Consider the following 21131-nt stretch of genomic DNA (forward strand, 5'->3'; position numbering starts at 1 on the left):
TCCAATACTTCGTAACAATCCAGACACGCCTGGGTTGGTGAAACTTCGGAAATTGAGTGGTAAGTTCCATATTTCCCCCTTGTTTTTGATTCCTTGTGACATTCTGTTGTCGTCGCAGCTTTTCTCTTTCCCTCTCGCCAAATTCACCAAACACCGCTTCTCCCTGCATGGGTTTTGCACCTATATGTGCATGTGGCATTGCTTCCACCTGAAATCAGCTTGATACAATACAGTCGCTTACTCCATACTTGTTTAGAACCTGAACCACTTCCTTCACAATGTCGTCACCTGCTAGCGACACTGAGAAGAAAACTCCTGCCAAGCAGGTTTTCAAAGAAGCGAAAGCCGCCAAGACCCCAGATCCTGTTGCTAGCTCGGCGAAACAGGTACTTGATCAGGTGATTCCAGATCAAGTCCCAGTAGGCGACGCAAGATATGAACAGGATATCCCTCCTTTCAACTCTCGATACAGCATGTTCAGACATCCCTATGCAGAGTTTTGGAACAGTCCAGAGCACCAAGCACCCGATCGGGTATCAAGAGACCAACTTGTCCAGGGTGACATGAAGGATGGACAGAGCCCGCCCGCATTTGGCCCTGGGTACGGCCCTTTCGGCCATCCTTACTACCCACAGCCCCATCCGTATCATAACTACTTCAACTTTCCCGCTATGCCACCGCCTCCTGCATGGTACTCTCACGGGCCTGGTGCCTGGCACCCTGGCAACTGGCCACCGGTAAGCGGTGGCTATCCCACTTCTAGAGAGTACGCTCCAAACAAAAATCTATATGGTGGCTCTGGTCTTCAACACGGCAACCATCATCCAGAGCAAAGAATGTCTCAGCAGAATGAGCCCAATACTGTTGCCCCTGAGATTTTTGAAAACAATACTGTTGCCAAAACAGCAGGACTGAGAAGTGGGCACGCAGGCTCCGACTCGGGACTTTCTCCGCCGCTGAAGGACGTGAAACTCGACGTTTCAGTACTTGAACTGGCTAGAAATAGTCAAGCTGCTGACCATGGCAAGCTGGGTGACCCGATGACTCCTGTCAGCATGAAAATTGACAAACCCTCCAGCAGCCTCGCATTGCCTGACGAAAAGACTGAGAAATACACCAAGGAGATCAGCCATGACATGCCTACATATAATCAAAGCCAGGTTGATAAAGTCTCCAACTATACCGGACTGGGAAGCTCTGTAGATATAAGACGGCCAACTGGCTACACGCTTGATATCGACCACTGCCCCGAGCCGGCGGATCAACCAATTGCATCAGACATAAGAGGATCTATTGGTCCTCCACATGACCTTCACTTGTCGATGGATGGAAGAATGTTCAAGCATGCATGGACGGATGACCCAGCCCTGACATTGTCTTCCGAGTCGTATGTCATAGAGACTATCCAAGCATGGCAGTCTTCTGTTCAGCCCGCTCGAAACATTGACTTCAAGGAGCTGACAAAGGAGCTCGCAAACCGGTCAGACTGTGATTTTGACCCTGTGGCTCTCAAGTTCAAGTATGCATTGGACCCAGGTGACACCAGTACACATCCGGATAACCCAAAAAATATGGATACAAAAAGGGATCAGAAGATGAATGCGATTCTAAAAAGACGCATTAAAGAGGACCGCGCCCGTGTCCCTGCGGTGCCCAGGGAGGTGGTGCTGCAAGAGGCGTTGGAACCACAATTTGCTTGCCACATGCGTCCTGCAACCGAGGAAGATCTCCCCAGCCTCAAGGAGATTTATGACCTAGAGCTTACGCAAGGGTTCCAGGCTAGGGACAAGGTGAAGCTGTCGCCCAGGTCGTACGTTTCTCTTTTGAGGATGTGCCAAGACCGGTCACTGCCTTTTATTGTTGCTGTGGCTGGAGCTCCTCACGACGTACGGAACGGTAGGACTCCTGAGGTCGCATGGCAGAGCAAGGAGCCGCCGAAAGGCGCGGTACTAGGCTTCAGCTTCTTGTCCCCATACCACAGAGGATTTTTGAATGATTTGGATTCTGCGGGCGACTCATCGGTTAAACTCGACGTCATGATCCATCCGGACTATCGCTCCAGGTTCATCGGTACTGCGCTGATCGACAAGATGCTACAGCTCATTTGCCCTCGTTACAACTACATGGATACGTGTCAATTCGTGGATGATAGCGCTGTTTCGCTCTACCGTGGAGCGCATACCTCACTCCACCGCTTTTATCACGTTCACGCCGATGTCCTCGTGGCTGGCGAACATGATCCCAACGCAAAGCGTTACGACAATCTTTTCCAGGATCGATTTGGCTTCGAGAAGCTTTTCGTCATTCGTGGAAGCCATCAACATAAGAATGGCATGCTTGACCTAGTGAGCTATCACAAGCAGTGTCGACCTGTTCCCGGAGCGGAAGCCTCGGAGAAAGCGGCACCCTGATGTGGAAGGGTTCACAACCTCAAACAGCATTCAAATGTGAACAACATCTCCAGAAGATCTCCATCGGCCTCATTTGCATTGTCTCCTTTTGTTTTGTTATGGCGATGATAGGGTTTCGGACCTTGCGTCTGCGCAACGCAGGAAGGACTTTCCATACAACAGTAGGTGTGTTGTCGGTTCAAGAAGTTTTTTGTAACTCTCTCTTGGGGCGTTAGGCGCCTTGCATCTGCCCCTTGTCCCCATTATAGTTGCAGTCCGGGCACATATCTGTTCATGCAGCTTTGTGTTCACGCAGCTTTGATTTTGTTTAGCTCGCGCAGGAAGACACCGTGAATGAATTACTACGAGGGGATCATTGGCGATTTGCGGTTATGCAGGACTGGATCTATTTGGTGGGTTTGGCTGGGTATTTTTCTCAGTGCAGTCGCCCCAGCAAGTTGTTTGTAGTTAATGGCCGGCCAGCTATGCAGCTATGTGGTACCAGATGTAAGTATAGTCAAACGAAAAGAAGAAAAAGATATGCCGACTCATCAAGATCTTATCTGGGCTCCAGTGCGTGAATACAATCCCTGCATACGCTGCCATGTGGAGGCATGTCGTCATTATTTGAGCCCCCCTCTCTCCCCTTTGGGTTGAGTGCCTTGGCCGTTAAGTACTGAATGAAATTCTACCAAGGATCTCTATTTCTATACCGGTACCAGCAAGTATTGGCGGGGTAGTTAGCCAATTGATATACATAGCGGGCCCAAGACTTATTACGTGTAACTGCAAGAATGGTTTGGTTTGGCTGGGTGTATGTAAGTGATGTGTCAATCTGGATGGAGGAGATGAGGGGTTGTTGACGGCGGCGGTGGTATTTTGTATTGTAACAACTCTGGGGCCCTGATAAGGTTTGCAACACCCGAGTTCGGAGAACGGGGCGGGTTTGAGCTGCAAATGTCATTGTCGTATTGGTCTTTGCTCGTTGCATTAAGCTCATCCCGAGACAAGTCCGCGTTGTCATCTGGGTTGTTGCTATTTTGTGTGATGATGGTTCGAGTTGCGAGTGTAGAGGAGTGGAGATCTAGTGTTTTCCGCCGGCCGGCTCATCCCATTGCATGCCCCAGAACCCTGAAAAGCGTAGTCTTCCGTCCACCCATCCCGATAGAAAACAGGACAATTATTTTTCTACCAACAACCATCTTCTGTCATCAAAAGTCTTACACTATATCCAGTAAAATTTCTCTGTTTGACAAAGTAAACTAATACTCCCCTCAAAATGGCCTTCACAACCAAGGCGACAATTGCATCGTTTGGCGGGCGTCTGCTCAAGCTCTCACACCAGTCGTCCGTAACGGGCACCGAGATGGCAGTGAACCTTTACCTCCCACCACAGGCCAACAAACAAAAGGTCCCGCTGCTCTTCTACTTGTCGGGCCTGACGTGCTCGCCCGAGAACTGCACAGAGAAGGGCTTCTTCCAGCATGGCGCCTCCAAGCACGGCATCGCCGTCGCCTACCCGGACACCTCGCCGCGCGGGCTGGGACTGCCGGGCGAGGACGAGAGCTGGGACTTTGGGTCGGCGGCTAGCTTCTACGTGGACGCCAAGCAGGACCCGTGGAAGGGCAATTATCGCATGGAGACGTACATCACCGAGGAGCTGCCCAGGCTGCTCTACGAGGGCTTCGCCGACAAGCTGGATAAGGCCAAGGGCATGAGCATCACGGGCCACAGCATGGGCGGCCACGGAGCCCTGTCGCTCTATCTCAAGCACCCAGCCATGTACCGCAGCGTGTCGGCCTTTGCGCCCATTGCAAACCCCAGCAAGTGCCCCTGGGGCGAGAAGGCCTTTGGCGGCTACCTGGGCGACGACAGAGACGAGTGGAAGAAGCACGACTCGACGGAGCTGGTCAAGGGCTGGAACAAGGACCAGGACCTCAAGATGCTGGTGGACGTGGGCACCGGGGACAACTTTTACAAGCAGGGCCAGTTGCTGCCCGAGAACTTGGAAAAGGCCGTCAAGGATGCCGGTTTGAAGGGCTTGACTCTGCGTTATCAGGAGGTGAGTGCTTCGAAAAGAAGTGTGTTGGCTCCACATAAGTGGTCTGGCACTCTGCAATACGCCTGTTGGTCATACTGATCAAGTTGCTCGGTTACAATTATAGGACTATGACCATTCGTACTTCTTCATGGCCTGTAAGTTAACTACCTCTTCAAGTCTTATCCAACCAGAAGATCTCCATCTGACCAGTCTTACAATGCAACAGCTTTTAGCGACGACCATGTTGCGCACGCAGCCAAGTATCTTGATATCTAAGCTTATTGGATAATTAAACACTTTGTCACAGGAGCCGATTCACATGCAAAGACGGAACTATATCACTCATGCAAAGCTGATGTTAGACATTGCCAAACATCGGCCTAGTTTTACAGCCTTGGCCAAATGTTTTTTTCTATTTTTTATTTTTCTTTACAAGCAAATAAACGTATTCAAGGAAAATTGTATTGCGAAACGAGGGTATCACCATGTTGTGTTTGTATAGCAAAGGCCGAGTTCCCCGTCGTCAATCGGTATCCTAGGTAGCCTTCCGTCAAATATCATAACGTCATAAGAAGACAAAACCGGGGAACGTCTTGTCGTTCCTCTCAATCCGGTCCACGGATCACTCTGTGATCGAAATTGGCTCTTGGAGTTGGAGTTGCCAGTGATGCCAAACCAGCAAGTTCCTACGTTCCAGCCATGTACCTTTAACAATGCCTGTTGTAATCATGACGAACCTCGAGCGAAATTTTGGTCTGTAAAGGCGCCAATGCAATGTTGGCAGAGGCAGGGTGGCCCCTCAACATCCGCACCTTACCATTCATTATCAGTTCGTCAACTAATCCTCTTCTCCACCGGGCTCAGACCCTCCTTCTCGAGCTTTGCACGCATGTCTAGCTCGGCTTCGCGCCTTATACGCGCAAATGCTAGCTTCTCGAACCGCGTGAGCGCCTTCCACCAGTGCTGCCCGGCCTCGTGCTCGCTAATTCGCTCCAGCAGGTCCGCTGTGCGCAAACGGACATCGCGATCCTTGTGAAATAACCCGAGGGCAATATAAAAAAGCCCAGCGTGCGACTCTGGCGCTACCGTGAGCAGCAAGCAAATCTCGTCGTACGAGTGTACGTGCCGCGCAAAGGCTGTATAAATCTCACGGCTCTGAGCTGGGGTCAGCCGTTGCGTTCGCAGACGGTCGTGCATGTGGTGTAGATCCAAGCCTTTGAGGGGCTTGATAGAGTAATGTTGGGCAAGATCCTGGGGTCATGGTCAGTATACACACAAGATCACATTCCACATTACGTTTGAAGGGATAGATGCTCACCTGGATGAAGCTGTAGTAGCTCCGTGTGTTTCTCCAGCCCTCTATCCTAGTCACGTTGCCTGCAAGCTCCCTCATCTTTGCATTGTCATCAGCCCAAACGTATCCATGCCCGCCCACGGGGACTACCGCTGCTTCTGGCTCGTCGCCCCCGATGTAGAGTGCGCTGGCGCCATAAACACTTTCCTCAAACGCAGCCGCTATCCTGGTGAACTTGACCACCCAATCACGCCACTTTGCCCTCACGACCCGCTCTCCGGCCCGGGCCGCTATGCTCCTGAGTATGTCGACCATGAAGGCATTATCGCCCGTCGAGTCAGCAGTAGCGCTGTTCGAGGGGCCACTCGTCACCAAATTCGCATACGCCGGGTTTTGCTGTTTGAAGTACAGAAGCCCTTCTGTCGGGGATGCGTCCTCGATTCGGCTGCTGATCTTCATTCGACCTGTCTGCAAGTCGCATAGAAGATCCCACCATTCCGGATGCAGGTCGAATGTCGGATTTGTAACGCCGGCAATGAAGCCGGGAACGTTAAGAAGATCATCGATTTTGGTCAGATCCGTATAGGGGAACGCGAAGCGGGTGAAACCTCTTAGAAGACCACCCGAGACCAGCGCGCATGAGGCCAAAACTGCTTCAGCCACCTCGCCCGATGGCATGTTGTGACCAAGAAAAACGACACGCTTCTGCGTCAGCAGCGCATTGATAAGAACAATGATTGGATGCGTGTTTGACCCGTTGGTCGTAAGGTGCGCGTGTAATGTGAACGGTTGTGGAGATTTTATGTGTGGTTCTGAGAATGTCTGAATGAGCTTGATGAGCGAAAAGTCGCCGACAGTCTCCGGCATGACGGCTACAGGCACTTTTATGGGAATTGGAATTCCCTTGTAAACAACCTTGCTCTCAAACTCATGAGTATCTCTCGGTATCGAGTATGTTGACTGTCCTTCAAAATGGGCTTTGGTCCCTGCTCTGGAGATTCCAGGTCTCTTGGCGGGGCTCCTGCTTGCGTCGAAGATTTGGTCAGGAACGTCTTCCCCACGGTCCTCGGCCATCCTCATCTGGACCATTTGCTCGAACTTCTCCATAAACAGATCCTTGTTCTCGCTGGCTTGGAGAAGGTGTCGCTCGAGGAAGCTGAGCTTCGGCATGAGAGACAGGTCCATTGCATTCACCGCGTCGTAAAGCATTGCTAGAGTCTCCGGCACAGGGGCCTTGAAATACTCGTCCAATGCAAGTAAAAGGAGTGGCTATGTTGTCAAGTATAAGTTAGTTGACCGGGCAGGCAAGCGAGAAAACGCACGCAAATTTTGAAAATGAAAAGCGGTCGCCTCTGTTACAGCGCACAGCGCAGACCACAGACAGTTTGTCATCTTCGAGCTCACCTTGTAGATGTGTAGAAAGGGATGCCTCGTGCATATTGCCATTGCCTTCACGATGGATCCTCGCTTAACCGTCTTATCCAACTTTGTGTTGACCAAGTTAAGCACGTAAATCAGCGGAGGGCCTTCTACACCATCTGCCTCGCTATCGGTAGAGTCGTCGTCCTCCCAGCCGTACCCATCATCCTCATTCTCTATGTCATCTCCGGGATCTCCCTCATACCGACCTCCCGCTAGACCTAGCGCTTTGTCCCTTCTGAACTGCCTCCTCCTCTTGCGCGCATCTTTGGCTTGTCGCTCCTGGTCCTCCTCCTCCTCAGATTGGTCCTTATGAAGAAAAAATATGGTCCAATCTTCATGCCGCATGTGAGCGCCGTCAGGCAGCATCAGCTCGGCCAGCATGTTTTCGTCTCCAGTAATGGCCACAGGGTACTGCTGATCCATTACAGATCCGCGATCAATGTCGAAAGACGCCACAAGAATGTACTCGACATGATTTTCGGTTGCACCACGAGGGTACTGAGAGCGCAACTTCCTGGGTGGGTGTGCATCGGGATTGTAGCGCCGGGTTGCGGACAGAGACGAGTGTTGCGACGACACGCCGGTGCCTGTGGATGAAGTCTTGCTCTTGGAGCTGGGATCAGAAGTCCGGTCTGTCTCAGACATGATGCCGGGCGGAGGCGGTTGTGGTGATTGAGGTGGTCGAGATACGTGGGACATTTGCGACCCGGAACGCGAAGAGGGAGGGAAAGACGATAGCGATGTTCTCTTGTTTGAAGTATTTACACCGTTGCTGCCATCCGTGTACAGCTGGACGAACGGATTGGCGTTACTACTCCCGGGTACCCTGTTCAAAAGATCTGGCCGAGAAACAGCCTGGGCCGATGCCATAGTAGTAACCCTTTGTTCGTTTGGCCCACCCGAGAACTCGGCTGGTTTGGGCACAGGCTCGAGTATTGGCTTTTCGGGGGGCAGGCCCTCGTGTGCGCGTACCTGCACGTCTGGCTTGCTAGCACGTTAGTCAAGTAGCAAAGGAGTCGTCGATCCAGCAAGGCGGTCAGAATTGATGCCAAGACGAACTCCCACTCCCCATCGGACGGTTGCACGGGCCTGATGCTTCGGGTGACTGCAACACCCAGATACTGTGTCAGGCAAAAAAGGTTTAGGTAACCAAGACCACGGACATCCCAATGTTCCTTTTCTCTGCTCCGAAGAGCGTAGTGACGATGTGACAAGGCTCTCAAGCCAAGCTCCCGTTGGCGGTAAAGTTTATTCCAGGTACTAGTCTAGACTAGGAGATGGCCTGAGATCGGAGATGAATGGACGGACAGATGAGCCTGGAAAGGCAAGAAAAGAGTCACGCTTGGGATGCCTTGGCAGAAAAAGCTGGTGCTTTAAATTGCGCTGACAACCGCGTGTGTGGCCTTTGATAAAGTTTGACGATCAGAGCGTTTGGTAAGCTGGCATCAGACGGAAGACGTGGTTAGGGTGGATGGTGAGCGAGCTAGATCCGGATGGGGCCAGTGATGGCAGGGCGAACAACGGTCTGTTGTATCGGCAACAATCGGTACGCGGGCAAGGTTGCGCGGAGCCAGACTACCTCTTCGGTTATCAGTGTCTACGTAGTTCCGCCAGTATCGTAGGTATATGTGATGAGAGTCGGGGGCTTTGTTGCGGACTCAATGGTTGAGGGTCGGATTTTCAATGTTGGCAACCGTTCGTTGCGCGATGGATTGTTATGACTTGACGTCCTTTCGATCCTTTGCGACTGACCAATTACTTTCGAACAACAACCCGTCGCGTTGTCTGTTTGATGCGATAGAGGACCGTTGCGATGCTTGGGTGGAAGAGCAGGGACAGGGTGCTAAGTAATCGGTAGTGTCCAGTCTAGTCGAGGTGATAGCTGTCTCGAAACGACGTCGCCACACGGGAAGGAGCCTGACGCTCAGTGCACGGAAGGCTGGCGAACCGACAGTCCTTGTAGCAGAGAGGAGGCGGACAGACACCCTTTCCACAACCTGTTGAGCAACCGAAGCAAAGGCAAGGTGGGTTAGGTAGGTAGGTAGGTGGGTAGGTAACGCAGTGAAGGTAAGCAGACCTACCTACTGTTGGTAGCTAGTTGTTGATTTAATTACTTTGAGCGGCGGGCCCCATTGTTTAAATCTTGCGGTATGTATGTATCCCAATTGTCTTGTCGCATGGGCGTCGGAGGAAAGGGGTTCAAAGAAAACGGGGACCGGGGCTTCGGGCTTCAACAGGGGTTGCTACTTTTTTTTTTTTTTTTGCGAAGTTGTCCGCAACAGTGCCGTCCGCTTCAGGGGTCCATTGCGATGAAACGAGCGGGCTCGACTTGTATGGATTCTCGCTCCGAAAATCCCCCACCTTTTTCTCGACCATCCGTCTGTTTACCGTACGTCCCCTGCCCCTCCACATGCAGCAACTGGCTGATGGGAGCACGCTCTCCACCGCCTAAGAATGCGCACAGCGCAGACCGCCTCTCTTGGTCCTGTTCCTGCATATGGCTTCAATCAGTGAGAAGTCTGTACCGTGTCACATCCAGGGATCTATATCATTAATGGTAGTGATATCGCTCCATTAAGCTTTAGATTAATTTATACTACTACTTACGAAGTACGTACTTGGACATGGTAAGATCCCGACCCATGTGTGAAACAATACATTCGGTACTTTGTTAGATAATTAGGTAGAACAGTACATTTCTCCTTACTTAGTATTACGACATTTTAGTTATAAAGTAATTATTGGGTTGGTAAACTCGAGCGACCGTCGCTCACGACGCTTGCAAGTTGGTTACCTAGATAGCTAACAATGATAACTGCAAGCGATGCCCCGCCTTGACACAGACCCGGCCATACTGTACACTACACTATAGGTAGGTACCTGACCGAGGTGACTAATCACCCAGGGTTTCAAAGGTAAGGAAGGTAATTACTTGATAGGCTACTGCATATTAATTATTTGGTTGATCGGGACGTGGCAGGAATTGCCGCACATAATTGGACCCCGCAGCCGCAATGGTTTGAGCCGCCCAAAGTCCCGTGCACGCACGCGCCACGGTTGTCGGGTTAGCCATGCCGTCATGTTTACTTTCGCCTTGAGGTCAATTTGGAGTAACCTTTGTTGGCGTCTTCACTTTGGTAAACTTGTCTTTCCAATGAACCGTTGATCAATGAATGTTAGCCAACACATATTGCAACAAGAGCATCTATTGACACGATCACCTTGAAAATACCATCGTAGCACACTAAGCTAGTACTTTATTGCTGAACCACCCTATTCCAAAACATTTTCGGCAGATCGTATGCTGCGACAGGCCCGCCGTAGCCACGAAGACAACAGTCATCACACCATCAAGATAATTCTTTACACATAGCAATGGCGTCCGCAGGCCCAGGGTACAAGCCCTCGTCATTCAGCTCCGGCTCACAGCGCGCCTCGCCCTTCCGAAGACCCTCATCACCAGCTTCTCCTTCACCGCTAAGACAGTCCACCCCGTTAGGCTCTCCCACTCGTGCTGGAACACAGTCTGTTGCTGGTTCTAGATTATCCTATCAGTCGACACCAGCAACCGCGGAGACATGGACACCCAAGGCACAATTCAATCTTCCCGACACGAGGGCCAGTACAGCAACAGCGTCACGACCACCTCTCAAGACCTCAAACTCAAGGGGTGTGGGCAGTAACAACGCCATGTCACAGTTACCACCTTCACAGGTGCGGATGCTTAGAGAGGGATTCCAGATCCTCGACCGTGACAGTGACGGCGTCGTCGGTAGAGAGGATGTCGCTGACATGTTGACCCAGCTAGGTAGGCCTGATGGACCGCACATATCTTCTGTGGGCAAGTCTTCGCTAACCAAGTGCCGAATTTGATGCATTTGTTTCAACAGGTCTCCCTGCCAACCCCTCCGATGTATCGCCGTTCTTCCCGCCAGCGTCACCGCAAACCACCACGCTCGCCGCATTCCTCAGCTCACTATCTGCGGTACTTGCCGCCTTGTCGCCTAGCGCCGAGCTGCTTTCTGCGTTTTCGGCCTTTGATGATGACGATAGTGGACAAGTTGACCTTGTAGAATTACGCGACGCTTTGTTGCATACTTCGCCGGAGCCCGGCGAGCGATCTTTGACTGAGGAGGAAATAGACCGGGTCATGGACGGTTTCACGGGAAGGAGAGCCTTCAGCAAAGGCAACAGCAAACTAGGGGGATTGGGAAAGCGTGGAGAAGTCTTCAAGTACCAAGAGTTCGTTCAATCAATCCTGGGGGGTAGTAATGGCAAACCCGAGGCTGCCGATTCGGAGGAAGAGGCCTAATTGATACTGGTTCCATTTCTGCTTTCGTCTGTAGCCGGTGTCCAGGATCATGCGTACATATAGATATTTGCCATTGGTTGGGTGTGTTCAGAAGGAAATGTAAGGAATTTCACGGGAGTGACGGACAGAAAGTAGTAAGGTGCACTCCAAGTCCTACCCATGCTATAGGCTTTTCTTATTTATGTCATGAGAGTTCAAGTGCACAGTTTACGGAATTTGAACACAGAAATAGAGCCGAACACATGCAGATTGGCAGAGTAACCATAGCCTGGCTTGTGTTGTATTATGAAATAAATCTCAAAACAAGCACATGTTATTGTGGGTACCCTCTAGGTAAGGTAGGAAGAAGAAGAGGTAATTACCAATAAGCATAAGCGGGTGCCTCAGGTACGAAGTACGTTCTGATTGGATTATACGCAGTCGGTCCCCACAGAAGCTTCGAGAACTATTACTGATACTTCAAACATTCAGTTCAGATCAACAAGCACAAAGCCCTCAACACCCTGGCATTACGTAGCAGTTGAAATGAGATCCAGGCATCGACCCGCTACCATGGCACCCAAACCTCTACCTACCAAGGGCCTGGCGCCAAGCAAGTGTAGGTAGGTACTTACGTGGTATTGATTCATTCAAATCTGTTGCTAAAGGGAAGTTTTGCGGGGCAAGCATCGTGACTTCCCTTTGACAGAACCTCAAGCAAATTTATCCCTAAGGTAACGTATGTCTACTCATTGTGCCTACCGGTAGATATTACCTATGTTTCCATGGTGAGGAGTGGCCAAAATGTAAGAGGCTGAGGTAGCATTGCGGCCTTGAGAGATTTTACTGGTTCCGGTCGGGTAAACAAACGATCATCACTTGTAACGATTGGCTATGGGAGAGGGAAACAACTGGATCACTGCAAAAGGATAGCGGCACCAGAGTGGAGACAAAAGATGATTGTACTCGGCAAGAGGTAAAGTAGGCGGACTGTGCCTAGCAGAGGTTACCCGCTAACACCTCTGCTACCAGGGGTTCTGCTCGCGTTCCTTGTACCAAGAAGTAAAAAGAAAAGAAAAAAAATTACATGGAGGTTGGTCGGGCCTGGCGCAGCTCTCCATTTGGGCTGAACCGCGAAGGGTAGCAAGGTACTGTACTCCGTAGGTACTGGATGACGATTAAGGTGCAGTACCTAGCTAGGCTGTACAGTAATTACATTGTAACCAACGAGCGTTCCCAGCCGCCACGATTTGCAGCTGTTCGTAATTTCTCTCTGGCTGCTCTCTTTCTTTTTCGTTTCCTCTTTTCTAGGCGAAGCTGTTCAAAATTCAAACTGTTGCGTTGTTTGTTGGATTTCATTCTCTTCTTGATCTTTGTCTGTCACATAATTAACTTACTTGGTACGCAAGCTAAGGTACATCTTGCCTTGTGCGTGGTCCAATACATTGCCTAGCCCCCAGTCCTTGCGCTTGTCTACTGGAGCACAGCATCGAATTGCGAAGAAAAAAAAAAAAAAAAAAGTCCTGCCGCCCGCGTGCGTCAAGGAGTGATACATCGCCTTGTTGCTCGGTCTGCACATCGTCCAAAAGTCTCGCGTTGCTTCTTTTCTTTCTTTTTGAATTTTTTTCTCCCCCCTCATTACTCACTTCCTGTCTTGCGTCGCGCGTGCGAAGCCCAACGGCCTCCACAGCTTTCATAGCAACCTACCTACCTACGCGGCCTGACCTTGTCAGTAATCCGTTTGGGGCCGCCCCCATTCCTGCCAACCGGCACCGATAAAGAAAATTTAGCGGCAACTCAGAGATACCTCACCTAGCTACCCAGACTTGCAAACTCAAATGAAGTTTTTTGGCAAGAAGTCGCTCAAAAAAAACCAACGCCAGGACAGTGGTGAGGACACGGACGATTTCTCCCACTCGGAGCCTTCCTCGCCCATCAAAAGCCCCTCTTACAAGTCATCCTCTCCGACCAAATCTTCGCCAACAAAATCGCCCGTCAAACATCTGCATTCCCACAACCCCTCCAAGATCGACCAGGAAAATTTGCCTTCCCTTTCACGGGAGTCGAAGCACCCTCGCCTGTCTCGCTCTTTTGGGAGGGATCAAGGATCGTCTTCGAGGCGCAAAAAGATTGATCCAGACACGCACCCTCTGAATCTACCACCCGAGGAGCGAAAGCGACTCTCGGAACTCTCAGCCATGTCGAACCGCGGCGAGTCCATGGACATCGACCGGGAGCCCCCGAATGGGACTCCTGCTTCGCCAAAGGCCCAGTCACCCACGCCACAGCCTTCTTCCGATGAAACCGGCCCAGCCGATGCCACCGGAGGTAGTGCTCGGCCGATGAATACAGACTCAGACGTTCCGGTGCCCCCGCCACACAAGTCTCCCCCAGGACCAACACCCGCTGAGGAGGCCGAGGGCTTCAAAGCAGCCGGTAACAAGCTCTTCAAAGACAAGGAGTACTTGCGAGCGATCGGCGAATATACCAAGGGTAAGAGTCTGCGCCATCGAGATGTGTAGAATTATAGCAACCAGCTGCTAATTATATAACTCACGACGTAGCTGTCAACCTGGTTCCGAACTCTGCTATTTACAGAAGCAACAGGGCTGCCGCGTTCATGTCTGCAGGAAAGTTCGAAGAGGCTTTTGAGGATTGCAAAAGATCGCTCGAACTCGACCCTGACAACTCCAAAACTCTGCTCCGGTTGGCCCGTATTCACACTGGCCTGGGCAAGCCGGATGAGGCCCTTGCAACTTTTGGTCGCATCCGTCCTCCACCGTCCACGAAAGACATGGCCCTGGCCAAGGAGATGCTTCAACACGTCGAGGCGGCGCAGTCTGCTCTGAAGAGCGGCCACGCCTCCTTTGTGCTGCGAGCTCTTGACCTGGCCGAGAAGAATTTGCCATACGGTGCTCTTAGGCCGAGAAAATGGCAGCTCATGCGAGGTGAGGCACTCCTCAAAATGGCTGATATCAACTCTATCGGGGATGCTCAGAATATTGCCATGTCTCTGTTGAGAATCAACAATCAAGACCCTGAGGCATTGGTGCTTAGAGGACGCTCTCTTTACGCACAAGGGGAGAATGACAAGGCCATCCAGCATTTCCGCAAGGCTGTTAGCCTTGACCCCGATTTTAAGGATGCAGTTAAATGGCTTAGGGTTGTTCAGAAACTTGATCGCATGAAGGAGGAGGGTAACGTCGAATACAAGGCCGGCAAATGGCAAGCAGCCATTGAGAAATATTCGGCTGCTCTACAGGTTGACCCGGATAACAAGGGCACCAACTCCAAGATTCTCCAGAATCGAGCGCTTGCGTACAACAAGCTCAAGCAGTATGACCAGGCGATTATTGATTGTGAGAAGGCTCTGAGCCTCGACCCCAGCTACACGAAGGCACGCAAGACCAAGGCTACTGCCCTGGGCTTGGCCGAGAAGTGGGAAGATGCGGTCAGAGAGTGGAAGAGCCTTGCCGAGTCAGAGCAAGGCGACCGTGCGATTCTCAAAGAGCTTAGGCATGCTGAACTTGAGCTTAAGAAGAGCAAGAGGAAGGACTACTACAAGATTCTAGGGATTACCAAGGATGCAGACGACAAGGAAATTAAGAAAGCATACCGCAAGCTGGCCGTCATCCACCATCCTGACAAGAACCCAGGCGACGAGGCGGCGGAAGCACGGTTCAAGGATATTGGTGAAGCTTACGAAACCTTGAGTGACCCTCAGTAAGAGCCCACAATGATATCGTTTTGCAGCATGACTCTTTGATGTCAATATTGACCATTGCAACAGGAAACGTGAACGTTACGACAGCGGCATCGATTTGGAGGATCCATCGGACATGTTTGGGGGAGGAGGCCATGGTATGCATGGCGGCATCGACCCGGAAATACTGTTCAGCATGATGGGCGGCCAAGGTGGGTTTGGTGGCGGAGGTGGGTTCGGCGGGGGTGGCGGCTTCCATTCTTTTGGCGGCGGTGGCTCCCGACAGCGCGGGTACCCCGGGGGTTTCCAGTTCTCATGACAACCCAAGTCACCAGAGGGCGATGATGACGACGGTCGAAGCAGTCGAGCCGGCGAGTCAAAGCCTTACAGTGATGGGGGTCCGGGACAATCTTACCATGACAGTGACCCCGCCCAGAGCGCGCAGTGGTATGCCGCGGACGACGAGGAGCGAGACGACACTGAATACGGTGGTAGACGAGATCGTTACACAGCAGAGAAAGGCCGAGAGACGACCTTGGCTCAGTTGCGCAAGTTCTGGCCGTGGCTGGCGGCTGTGGTAGTGCTTCTGCCTCCCACATTGAGTTTTCCTCTCATGTTTGCTTGTGGAGTTATGTACATTATCACCAGGGCTGCAAACCCCGCCACGCAGAATCCGGGGGACTGGGTAGAGGATGATGCCCATTAGCTCTGGCCACCTCTACAGTTGAAGTCATCAAAACATGGCTACTGCCTACTATACTTCAATGATGTTTCGAGTCGAGCATGTATCACAAGAAATAGATATATGACCATGGTGAGTATATCATGTGTGGCCGGGTCGGCATCATACAGGCGTTACGGAGAGCAGTCTTTGTTTCAATAGAATGTCTAATATTTCGGTGTCTGGTGGGTTTATTTGTGATGGGGTCCACCGATAGCTAAACTTGTATTGTGACTATTGCTCCATAGTATCCAGCAGTTAAGGCAATTGTTTGACGCTGGACATGACTAGATGCTTACCTTAAAAAGGTACAAATACACAAATGCCAATCCAGGCCCAACCTTGCTTATGTATAATACATAGAAAAAATATATAGACGTGGTGAATATATGTATGTGTATGTGCGTATGTGATCGGAGGTGAGTAACATGTTGACAATGCGGCTCACCCACCATGACAAAGCGAACTTTGCAATACGGAGTAAAGCAAGTTCATGGTGTGTTAAAAAAAGAAACGACAGAACTGGTGGTGATCCCAGCTGAAGCGTCATGTTGTGGATATAAGAGCTATGATACATAGTAAAATGCATGGGAGGTACCTTGGTATATTTATTATTACTTACGACGTTGATGCAGCACAGGGTTTAGGAGACTTCGGTACTTCCCCGCCGCCAGCCTTGACGTTGAAGCGATGTCTTTTGATGGTATCAGACCAGCATGTGTGGACCCACATTCTGCAGCTTAATTCAACCGAGACCCCTGTCCAAATTTTCGAGGCCACGATTCAATCTGGCAAGATCCAAGTCAGGCAGTCCCTTTTGAACAGATTGTGCAAGACCACCTACCCACCTTGTTTGTCGCTAACCTCAGGTAAGACAAATATCTTGGGGCCACATATATCCAAACGCGCACCCAACTTCCGAGGCGACGACAGGTTTCTTTTTCCTTTCCTATCTTTTTATGTTATTTCTGGCCGTGATTATTTTCTTTGTAACTTCAGTCGAGACCTTAGGCACTCGGGTTGGCTGCCACAGGTATACATCATTGTCGCTTGCACGATAACGCAGCGCGAACACACTCTCTACCATCATTTGAGTACGACACACGCACGTCACGACAATCTGCGCGCAACCAAAACAAACTGCAATCAGAAAACGCAATTTTTCACATTCGCCTCCCCAGGCCTGCTAGGGCCTTGACACCAATCACTCTTGTCTTTCGCGCTCTTCGGTCACCATGAGTAGCGACTACTCATACGACGAGACGGGCCACCTTTGGCCCTTCTTTGTCTTCACGCTGACAACAATTGTCACTCTTCCCCTCACATATGCCCTCGTAAACCGATCGAGGGACCCCGCAGCCAAGTTCCCGCGGATCAAGACCGAGTATAAGCCCAAGCATGGCGATTTGGTACAGTCGCAAAAGTCGGCATACAAACGGAAGAATCGCACGCTTGGCCTGACCCTCTTTGTTCTGGGCGGATGGGCCGTCATGGGCTACATGCTTTACCTGATCAGCGTCACCGAAGCCCCTGTTAACAAGCTCTGGAACCCCTATGACATTCTGGGTCTCTCCGAAACCGCATCTGAAAAGGTCATCAAGAAAACCTACAAGGAATTGTCGCGACGCCTGCACCCCGACAAGGTCAAGCCCGACCCCGCCAAAAACGAGACAATCGAGTCATTGAACGATAAATACGTCGAGATCTCCAAGGCCTACCAAGCGCTGACGGACGAGGATGTCCGGAATAACTACATCCAGTTTGGTCACCCCGACGGCAAGCAAGGTTTCAGTATCAACATTGCCCTCCCCAAGGTGATTGTCTCGGACGGAAACGGAAAATACGTTGTTCTTGTCTACTTCATGCTGTTTGGAGTTTTGCTGCCTTACTGGGTCGGCTCGTGGTGGTACGGCACCCAGAAGCGCTCCAAGGAAGGCCCGCTGATGGAGAGCGCAAACCGCCTGTTTAGGGAGTACGAGGATGATATTGACGAGGGCGGTGTTATCTCTGCACTGAGCTCCGGCAGGGAGTTTGAGGATGTCTTCAAAGGCAACAAGGCCGATTCTGGACTGTCCAAGATTGAATCAAGGATACTGGCAGCCGGCGAAACCTCGCAATTCGCTGCGGGAATGTCCCTCAAGGAAAAGGAGAAACTTGATGACCTCGATAACGGCGTGCGACGAAAGGTACTGGACTTGCTTTGGGCATACCTGGGACGCATCGAGCTTGACGACGCTGAGCTCACCAAGGCCAAGTTTGAGGTCGCTCCAATCGCCCACTCCCTCACAAAATCCTTCACGGCCATTGCCTTGGCTTATGGAAACACCGCTCCTATTTTGGCCTCATACTACGCCAGCCAGATCCTCATCCAGGCAATCCCGCCCAAGGCATCCCCGCTTCTTCAACTGCCCCACTTCACGCCGTCTCTCGCTAAGGCCATCGAAGGAGACTCCAGGGTACGCATGTCATTGCAGCGATTCATGGACCAGCCCGACTCCCAGCGTCGAAGCCAAGCTATCGGTGACGGTTTGCTCACTGAAGCCCAGTATAAAGAGGCCGTCGAGGTCGCGAAGCAGCTGCCTTTCCTGCGTGTTGCCAAGGCTTATTTTAAGGTCACCGGCGAGAAGTACATCATTCCATCGTCTCTAGTCACACTCGTGGTCAAGGGCCGGTTTGTGCCTCCTGGAAGTGAAAACGTCCCCGAGATTGTCGGAACAGACCTGGAGGACGTGGACCCGGCCGAGGATGACTTAGACGCTATTCTTGGACGCAAAAAGAAGCAAGTGGGCAAAGATGAACGTGGGAAGCCTGTGTATGGAGCCGATGACGAGACACCCGTTGTACCGCCTCTGGCTTATGCTCCGTATTTTGCACGCGATCATTCTCCACGCTGGAATGTCTTTCTCACAGACTCCAAACAAGGCAAGATGGCCGTACCACCCTTTACATTTGCGCAGTTTGACAAGCCGATATTCAAGGATGATGGCAAGACTCCGACATATGAGATGCAAACACTGAAGGCCCAGTTCCAGGCGCCTCCGCAAGCTGGCCACTACACATTCGTTATGCACGTAGTGTGTGACAGCTATGTTGGGTTCGACACCAAGATGGAAGTTACCCTAGTTGTTGATGAGGCGAGTAGGGCAGCCGAAATGACAGATGAGGAGGAGATCAGCGAGCCAGACGAAGGTAAGTTTTTTGTTATGTTTTGTCGTTGATTTCCTGTAGACGCAAGGCTAATACTCATTCTCTCAGATTCTATCGCTGGCATCATGAGTGCTGCTAAAGGTGGTGCACCACCCCCACGAAAGAAGAAGCAGGCCGTCGAGGAAGACGAATCAGATGATGAGAGTGGAACGGAAGAAGAAGCGGATGATACAAGCGATACGAACACTGACACTGAGGATGAGTCTTGAGGCAATTTCCCTTTCACTCTTTTTCTCTGTCTCTTTCAATTTGATTTCTCAAGTCAGGCTTGCCGGCGGGATCACTCGCATGAGAAGACATTGGCACTATATTTATACTCATTGTTGTTATCGGCATATGGCTCGTCCAGCGTGTTCGATCTGCTTATATGATTGTCTTTTTTTCTTTCTTTTCGCTGTTACCATTACACCCTGGGGAGTACATGCATCGTTCTTAGCTGTTTCTTGTACATGAGTCTTGGGCGTTTCTTGGTTGCGTCTGGGTCATTGGCTTCGTCTAGATCCCCTCATACGTTTCGGGAACACACACATCCAGGTGCATAAGGGCTTGATTTTGATCAACGTTTTTCTTCTTTTTTTTCTCCATTCTTTCTCGCAGGTTCTCGTATAAAAAGCGTAGGAGGCAAGTTGAAAAAAGAAAAAAAAAAAGATCATGAAATTTGTTTATATTGAGACATATTCCCATCTAGGTGTCATTTGACGTGACTATGAAGTTGGCAGCTAGTGTTTTGACAGGTGGTTCTCACTTAGACACCTACGTTGACGTTCGGTATTCCGACTAAGCGTTAACACCTTTTGACTAACCGTGGGACAAGGGCGTCGGCTCCATGAAAGGTGACAGCCCGGGTAAGCAAAAACAAGGTAAGTCGAAACGAGCTGTGTTTTCAATGATCCGCCAGTGTAGACAAACCCTGCAGAAAGAAGATGTATAAATAAAGAGAATGTATGAGTATGAGTGTGAGTCTTCTCATTCCAGAAACGCCAACGCTAAATGCAATTTCAACCTTGTCCGCCTGCGTGCCACTCAAGAGCAGAAAGTTATACTTTGAACGACAACTACCAACCCGAGACAGGCCATTACGTTACTTTTGGTGCTCTGAGAGCTCGGAATCTTTTTCTTCTCCCAAAATCGAAACACCAGTTTGCAAACGTACCCCGCAAAAAAAAAAAAAAAGATTCATTGGAGTAGCTCTTCGCACGTCCAGTCCTCGTAGCTGCAACGAGCCCCATCAGCAACAAATTCCGTGTCTGTGATCATCAAGCACATGCCAGGCGTACTTACTATCCGTCGGGCATGTAGCGCCGGATTATCAAGGGAATCTTTTTCTCAGCCAGCTCTTTGATAGCGATTTGCAGTGGATCCGTCTCGCCCTCGAGATCGACCAAAACAGGAGCGTTCATGCTGATTTGCAATGCCCTCGTTCCCAGAATGCGTGCCTTCTCGTACTTTGTCATGAATGGGGTCGTCGTCCGTTTGTCGTTGGGGATTTTCTTGTCCTTGTGTGACAACTTCTGGCCGGTGGCGCGGGCAGCCGCGTTGGGGTCACCCGAAACGACTACGTTGGCGTCTTCGTTGTCCTCATCGTCATCGAGTGGGACTTCCTCGTCAAAGATCTCTTCGGGCTCTACATCATCGAAGGCGGCTTCCTCGTGGTATCTGGAGCATAAAAACTTCTATGTCAGCGAGGATTCAGAACCAGAGCGGCAGGTTGACAAGTTGTCGCAACTTACCCGCCACCTCCTCCCATATCATCATCGCCGCCGAAGTCGGACATTTTTTTACACGTTTCCTAAGATCAAGTTGAGAGGACAAGATGTAGAAATATAGGAATTATATCTGTCGTAGTTTGTATCACCGAGGCTGTTGCATTTGGCGGAGGCGAATGAGTTGGGTGGGCGTATCTGGATGCAAGTCGCAAAGAATGTCTGTCTGTTGATTCAGGAAAAATTTGGGGCCAAATCACGAGCCATCGCGTCGGGGGGGCTCCATTTCGCGAACAAGCATTTTTGGTCTAAGTGCCTCTCAAAAGAGCTACCCCTCTCCCCGATTGGACGAGTTTTCA

General features: G+C 50.9%; 8 protein-coding genes across 8 annotated transcripts; 5 read left to right on the forward strand and 3 right to left on the reverse strand.

Annotated features, from left to right (window-relative positions):
* Window positions 1-278: 278 nt before the first annotated feature.
* Window positions 279-2532, forward strand: MGG_05316 (uncharacterized protein; the record flags this gene model as incomplete). Its single annotated transcript, XM_003712830.1, has 1 exon — window positions 279-2532. The coding sequence occupies one exon, from the start codon at window positions 279-281 to the stop codon at window positions 2409-2411; it is 2133 nt and encodes a 710-aa protein (XP_003712878.1). The 3' UTR covers window positions 2412-2532.
* Window positions 2533-3572: 1040 nt separating this feature from the next.
* Window positions 3573-5018, forward strand: MGG_05317 (S-formylglutathione hydrolase). The gene is made up of 3 exons (XM_003712831.1): window positions 3573-4452; window positions 4556-4586; window positions 4658-5018. The coding sequence occupies exons 1-3, from the start codon at window positions 3670-3672 to the stop codon at window positions 4705-4707; spliced, it is 864 nt and encodes a 287-aa protein (XP_003712879.1). The 5' UTR covers window positions 3573-3669; the 3' UTR covers window positions 4708-5018.
* Window positions 5019-5265: 247 nt separating this feature from the next.
* MGG_05318 (uncharacterized protein) lies at window positions 5266-8017 on the reverse strand (the record flags this gene model as incomplete). The annotated part of the gene is made up of 3 exons (XM_003712832.1): window positions 5266-5682; window positions 5750-6994; window positions 7130-8017. 3 exons carry the CDS (start codon window positions 8015-8017, stop codon window positions 5266-5268), a joined length of 2550 nt encoding a protein of 849 aa, XP_003712880.1.
* A 996-nt stretch (window positions 8018-9013) lies between these two features.
* Window positions 9014-9280, reverse strand: MGG_16906 (uncharacterized protein; the record flags this gene model as incomplete). The annotated part of the gene is made up of 2 exons (XM_003712833.1): window positions 9014-9144; window positions 9262-9280. 2 exons carry the CDS (start codon window positions 9278-9280, stop codon window positions 9014-9016), a joined length of 150 nt encoding a protein of 49 aa, XP_003712881.1.
* A 955-nt stretch (window positions 9281-10235) lies between these two features.
* MGG_12886 (uncharacterized protein) lies at window positions 10236-11782 on the forward strand. The gene is made up of 2 exons (XM_003712834.1): window positions 10236-10955; window positions 11038-11782. The coding sequence occupies exons 1-2, from the start codon at window positions 10523-10525 to the stop codon at window positions 11457-11459; spliced, it is 855 nt and encodes a 284-aa protein (XP_003712882.1). The 5' UTR covers window positions 10236-10522; the 3' UTR covers window positions 11460-11782.
* An 897-nt stretch (window positions 11783-12679) lies between these two features.
* MGG_05319 (DNAJ domain-containing protein) lies at window positions 12680-16244 on the forward strand. The gene is made up of 3 exons (XM_003712835.1): window positions 12680-13931; window positions 14003-15161; window positions 15229-16244. The coding sequence occupies exons 1-3, from the start codon at window positions 13277-13279 to the stop codon at window positions 15458-15460; spliced, it is 2046 nt and encodes a 681-aa protein (XP_003712883.1). The 5' UTR covers window positions 12680-13276; the 3' UTR covers window positions 15461-16244.
* Window positions 16245-16666: 422 nt separating this feature from the next.
* Window positions 16667-19752, forward strand: MGG_05320 (translocation protein sec63). The gene is made up of 2 exons (XM_003712836.1): window positions 16667-19051; window positions 19118-19752. The coding sequence occupies exons 1-2, from the start codon at window positions 17098-17100 to the stop codon at window positions 19276-19278; spliced, it is 2115 nt and encodes a 704-aa protein (XP_003712884.1). The 5' UTR covers window positions 16667-17097; the 3' UTR covers window positions 19279-19752.
* MGG_05321 (DNA-directed RNA polymerase I) lies at window positions 19719-21101 on the reverse strand. The gene is made up of 3 exons (XM_003712837.1): window positions 20800-21101; window positions 20351-20725; window positions 19719-20282 (listed from the first exon to the last, which is right to left on the reverse strand). Exons 1-3 carry the CDS (start codon window positions 20841-20843, stop codon window positions 20246-20248), a joined length of 456 nt encoding a protein of 151 aa, XP_003712885.1. The 5' UTR covers window positions 20844-21101; the 3' UTR covers window positions 19719-20245.
* Window positions 21102-21131: the final 30 nt, after the last annotated feature.

This window comes from Pyricularia oryzae, chromosome 3 (genome assembly GCF_000002495.2).
Source record: "Pyricularia oryzae 70-15 chromosome 3, whole genome shotgun sequence".
Taxonomy (NCBI): Eukaryota; Fungi; Ascomycota; class Sordariomycetes; order Magnaporthales; family Pyriculariaceae; genus Pyricularia; species Pyricularia oryzae.

What these genes read in the sequence shown, in the direction of transcription:
- MGG_12886 (XM_003712834.1), top strand. Translation starts at nt 10,523, where the DNA reads ATGGCGTCCGCAGGCCCAGGGTACAAGCCCTCGTCATTCAGCTCCGGC. An exon ending in TGACATGTTGACCCAGCTAG is followed by an intron (nt 10,956 to 11,037) that starts GTAGGCCTGATG and finishes TTGTTTCAACAG; the next exon opens with GTCTCCCTGCCAACCCCTCC.
- MGG_05319 (XM_003712835.1), top strand. Translation starts at nt 13,277, where the DNA reads ATGAAGTTTTTTGGCAAGAAGTCGCTCAAAAAAAACCAACGCCAGGAC. An exon ending in GATCGGCGAATATACCAAGG is followed by an intron (nt 13,932 to 14,002) that starts GTAAGAGTCTGC and finishes CTCACGACGTAG; the next exon opens with CTGTCAACCTGGTTCCGAAC. An exon ending in GAAACCTTGAGTGACCCTCA is followed by an intron (nt 15,162 to 15,228) that starts GTAAGAGCCCAC and finishes CCATTGCAACAG; the next exon opens with GAAACGTGAACGTTACGACA.
- MGG_05321 (XM_003712837.1), bottom strand. Translation starts at nt 20,843, where the DNA reads ATGTCCGACTTCGGCGGCGATGATGATATGGGAGGAGGTGGCGG. An exon ending in GATATGGGAGGAGGTGGCGG is followed by an intron (nt 20,726 to 20,799) that starts GTAAGTTGCGAC and finishes TTTATGCTCCAG; the next exon opens with ATACCACGAGGAAGCCGCCT. An exon ending in CGCTACATGCCCGACGGATA is followed by an intron (nt 20,283 to 20,350) that starts GTAAGTACGCCT and finishes GGCTCGTTGCAG; the next exon opens with CTACGAGGACTGGACGTGCG.
- MGG_05320 (XM_003712836.1), top strand. Translation starts at nt 17,098, where the DNA reads ATGAGTAGCGACTACTCATACGACGAGACGGGCCACCTTTGGCCCTTC. An exon ending in GATCAGCGAGCCAGACGAAG is followed by an intron (nt 19,052 to 19,117) that starts GTAAGTTTTTTG and finishes TCATTCTCTCAG; the next exon opens with ATTCTATCGCTGGCATCATG.
- MGG_05317 (XM_003712831.1), top strand. Translation starts at nt 3,670, where the DNA reads ATGGCCTTCACAACCAAGGCGACAATTGCATCGTTTGGCGGGCGTCTG. An exon ending in TGACTCTGCGTTATCAGGAG is followed by an intron (nt 4,453 to 4,555) that starts GTGAGTGCTTCG and finishes TTACAATTATAG; the next exon opens with GACTATGACCATTCGTACTT. An exon ending in TTCGTACTTCTTCATGGCCT is followed by an intron (nt 4,587 to 4,657) that starts GTAAGTTAACTA and finishes ACAATGCAACAG; the next exon opens with CTTTTAGCGACGACCATGTT.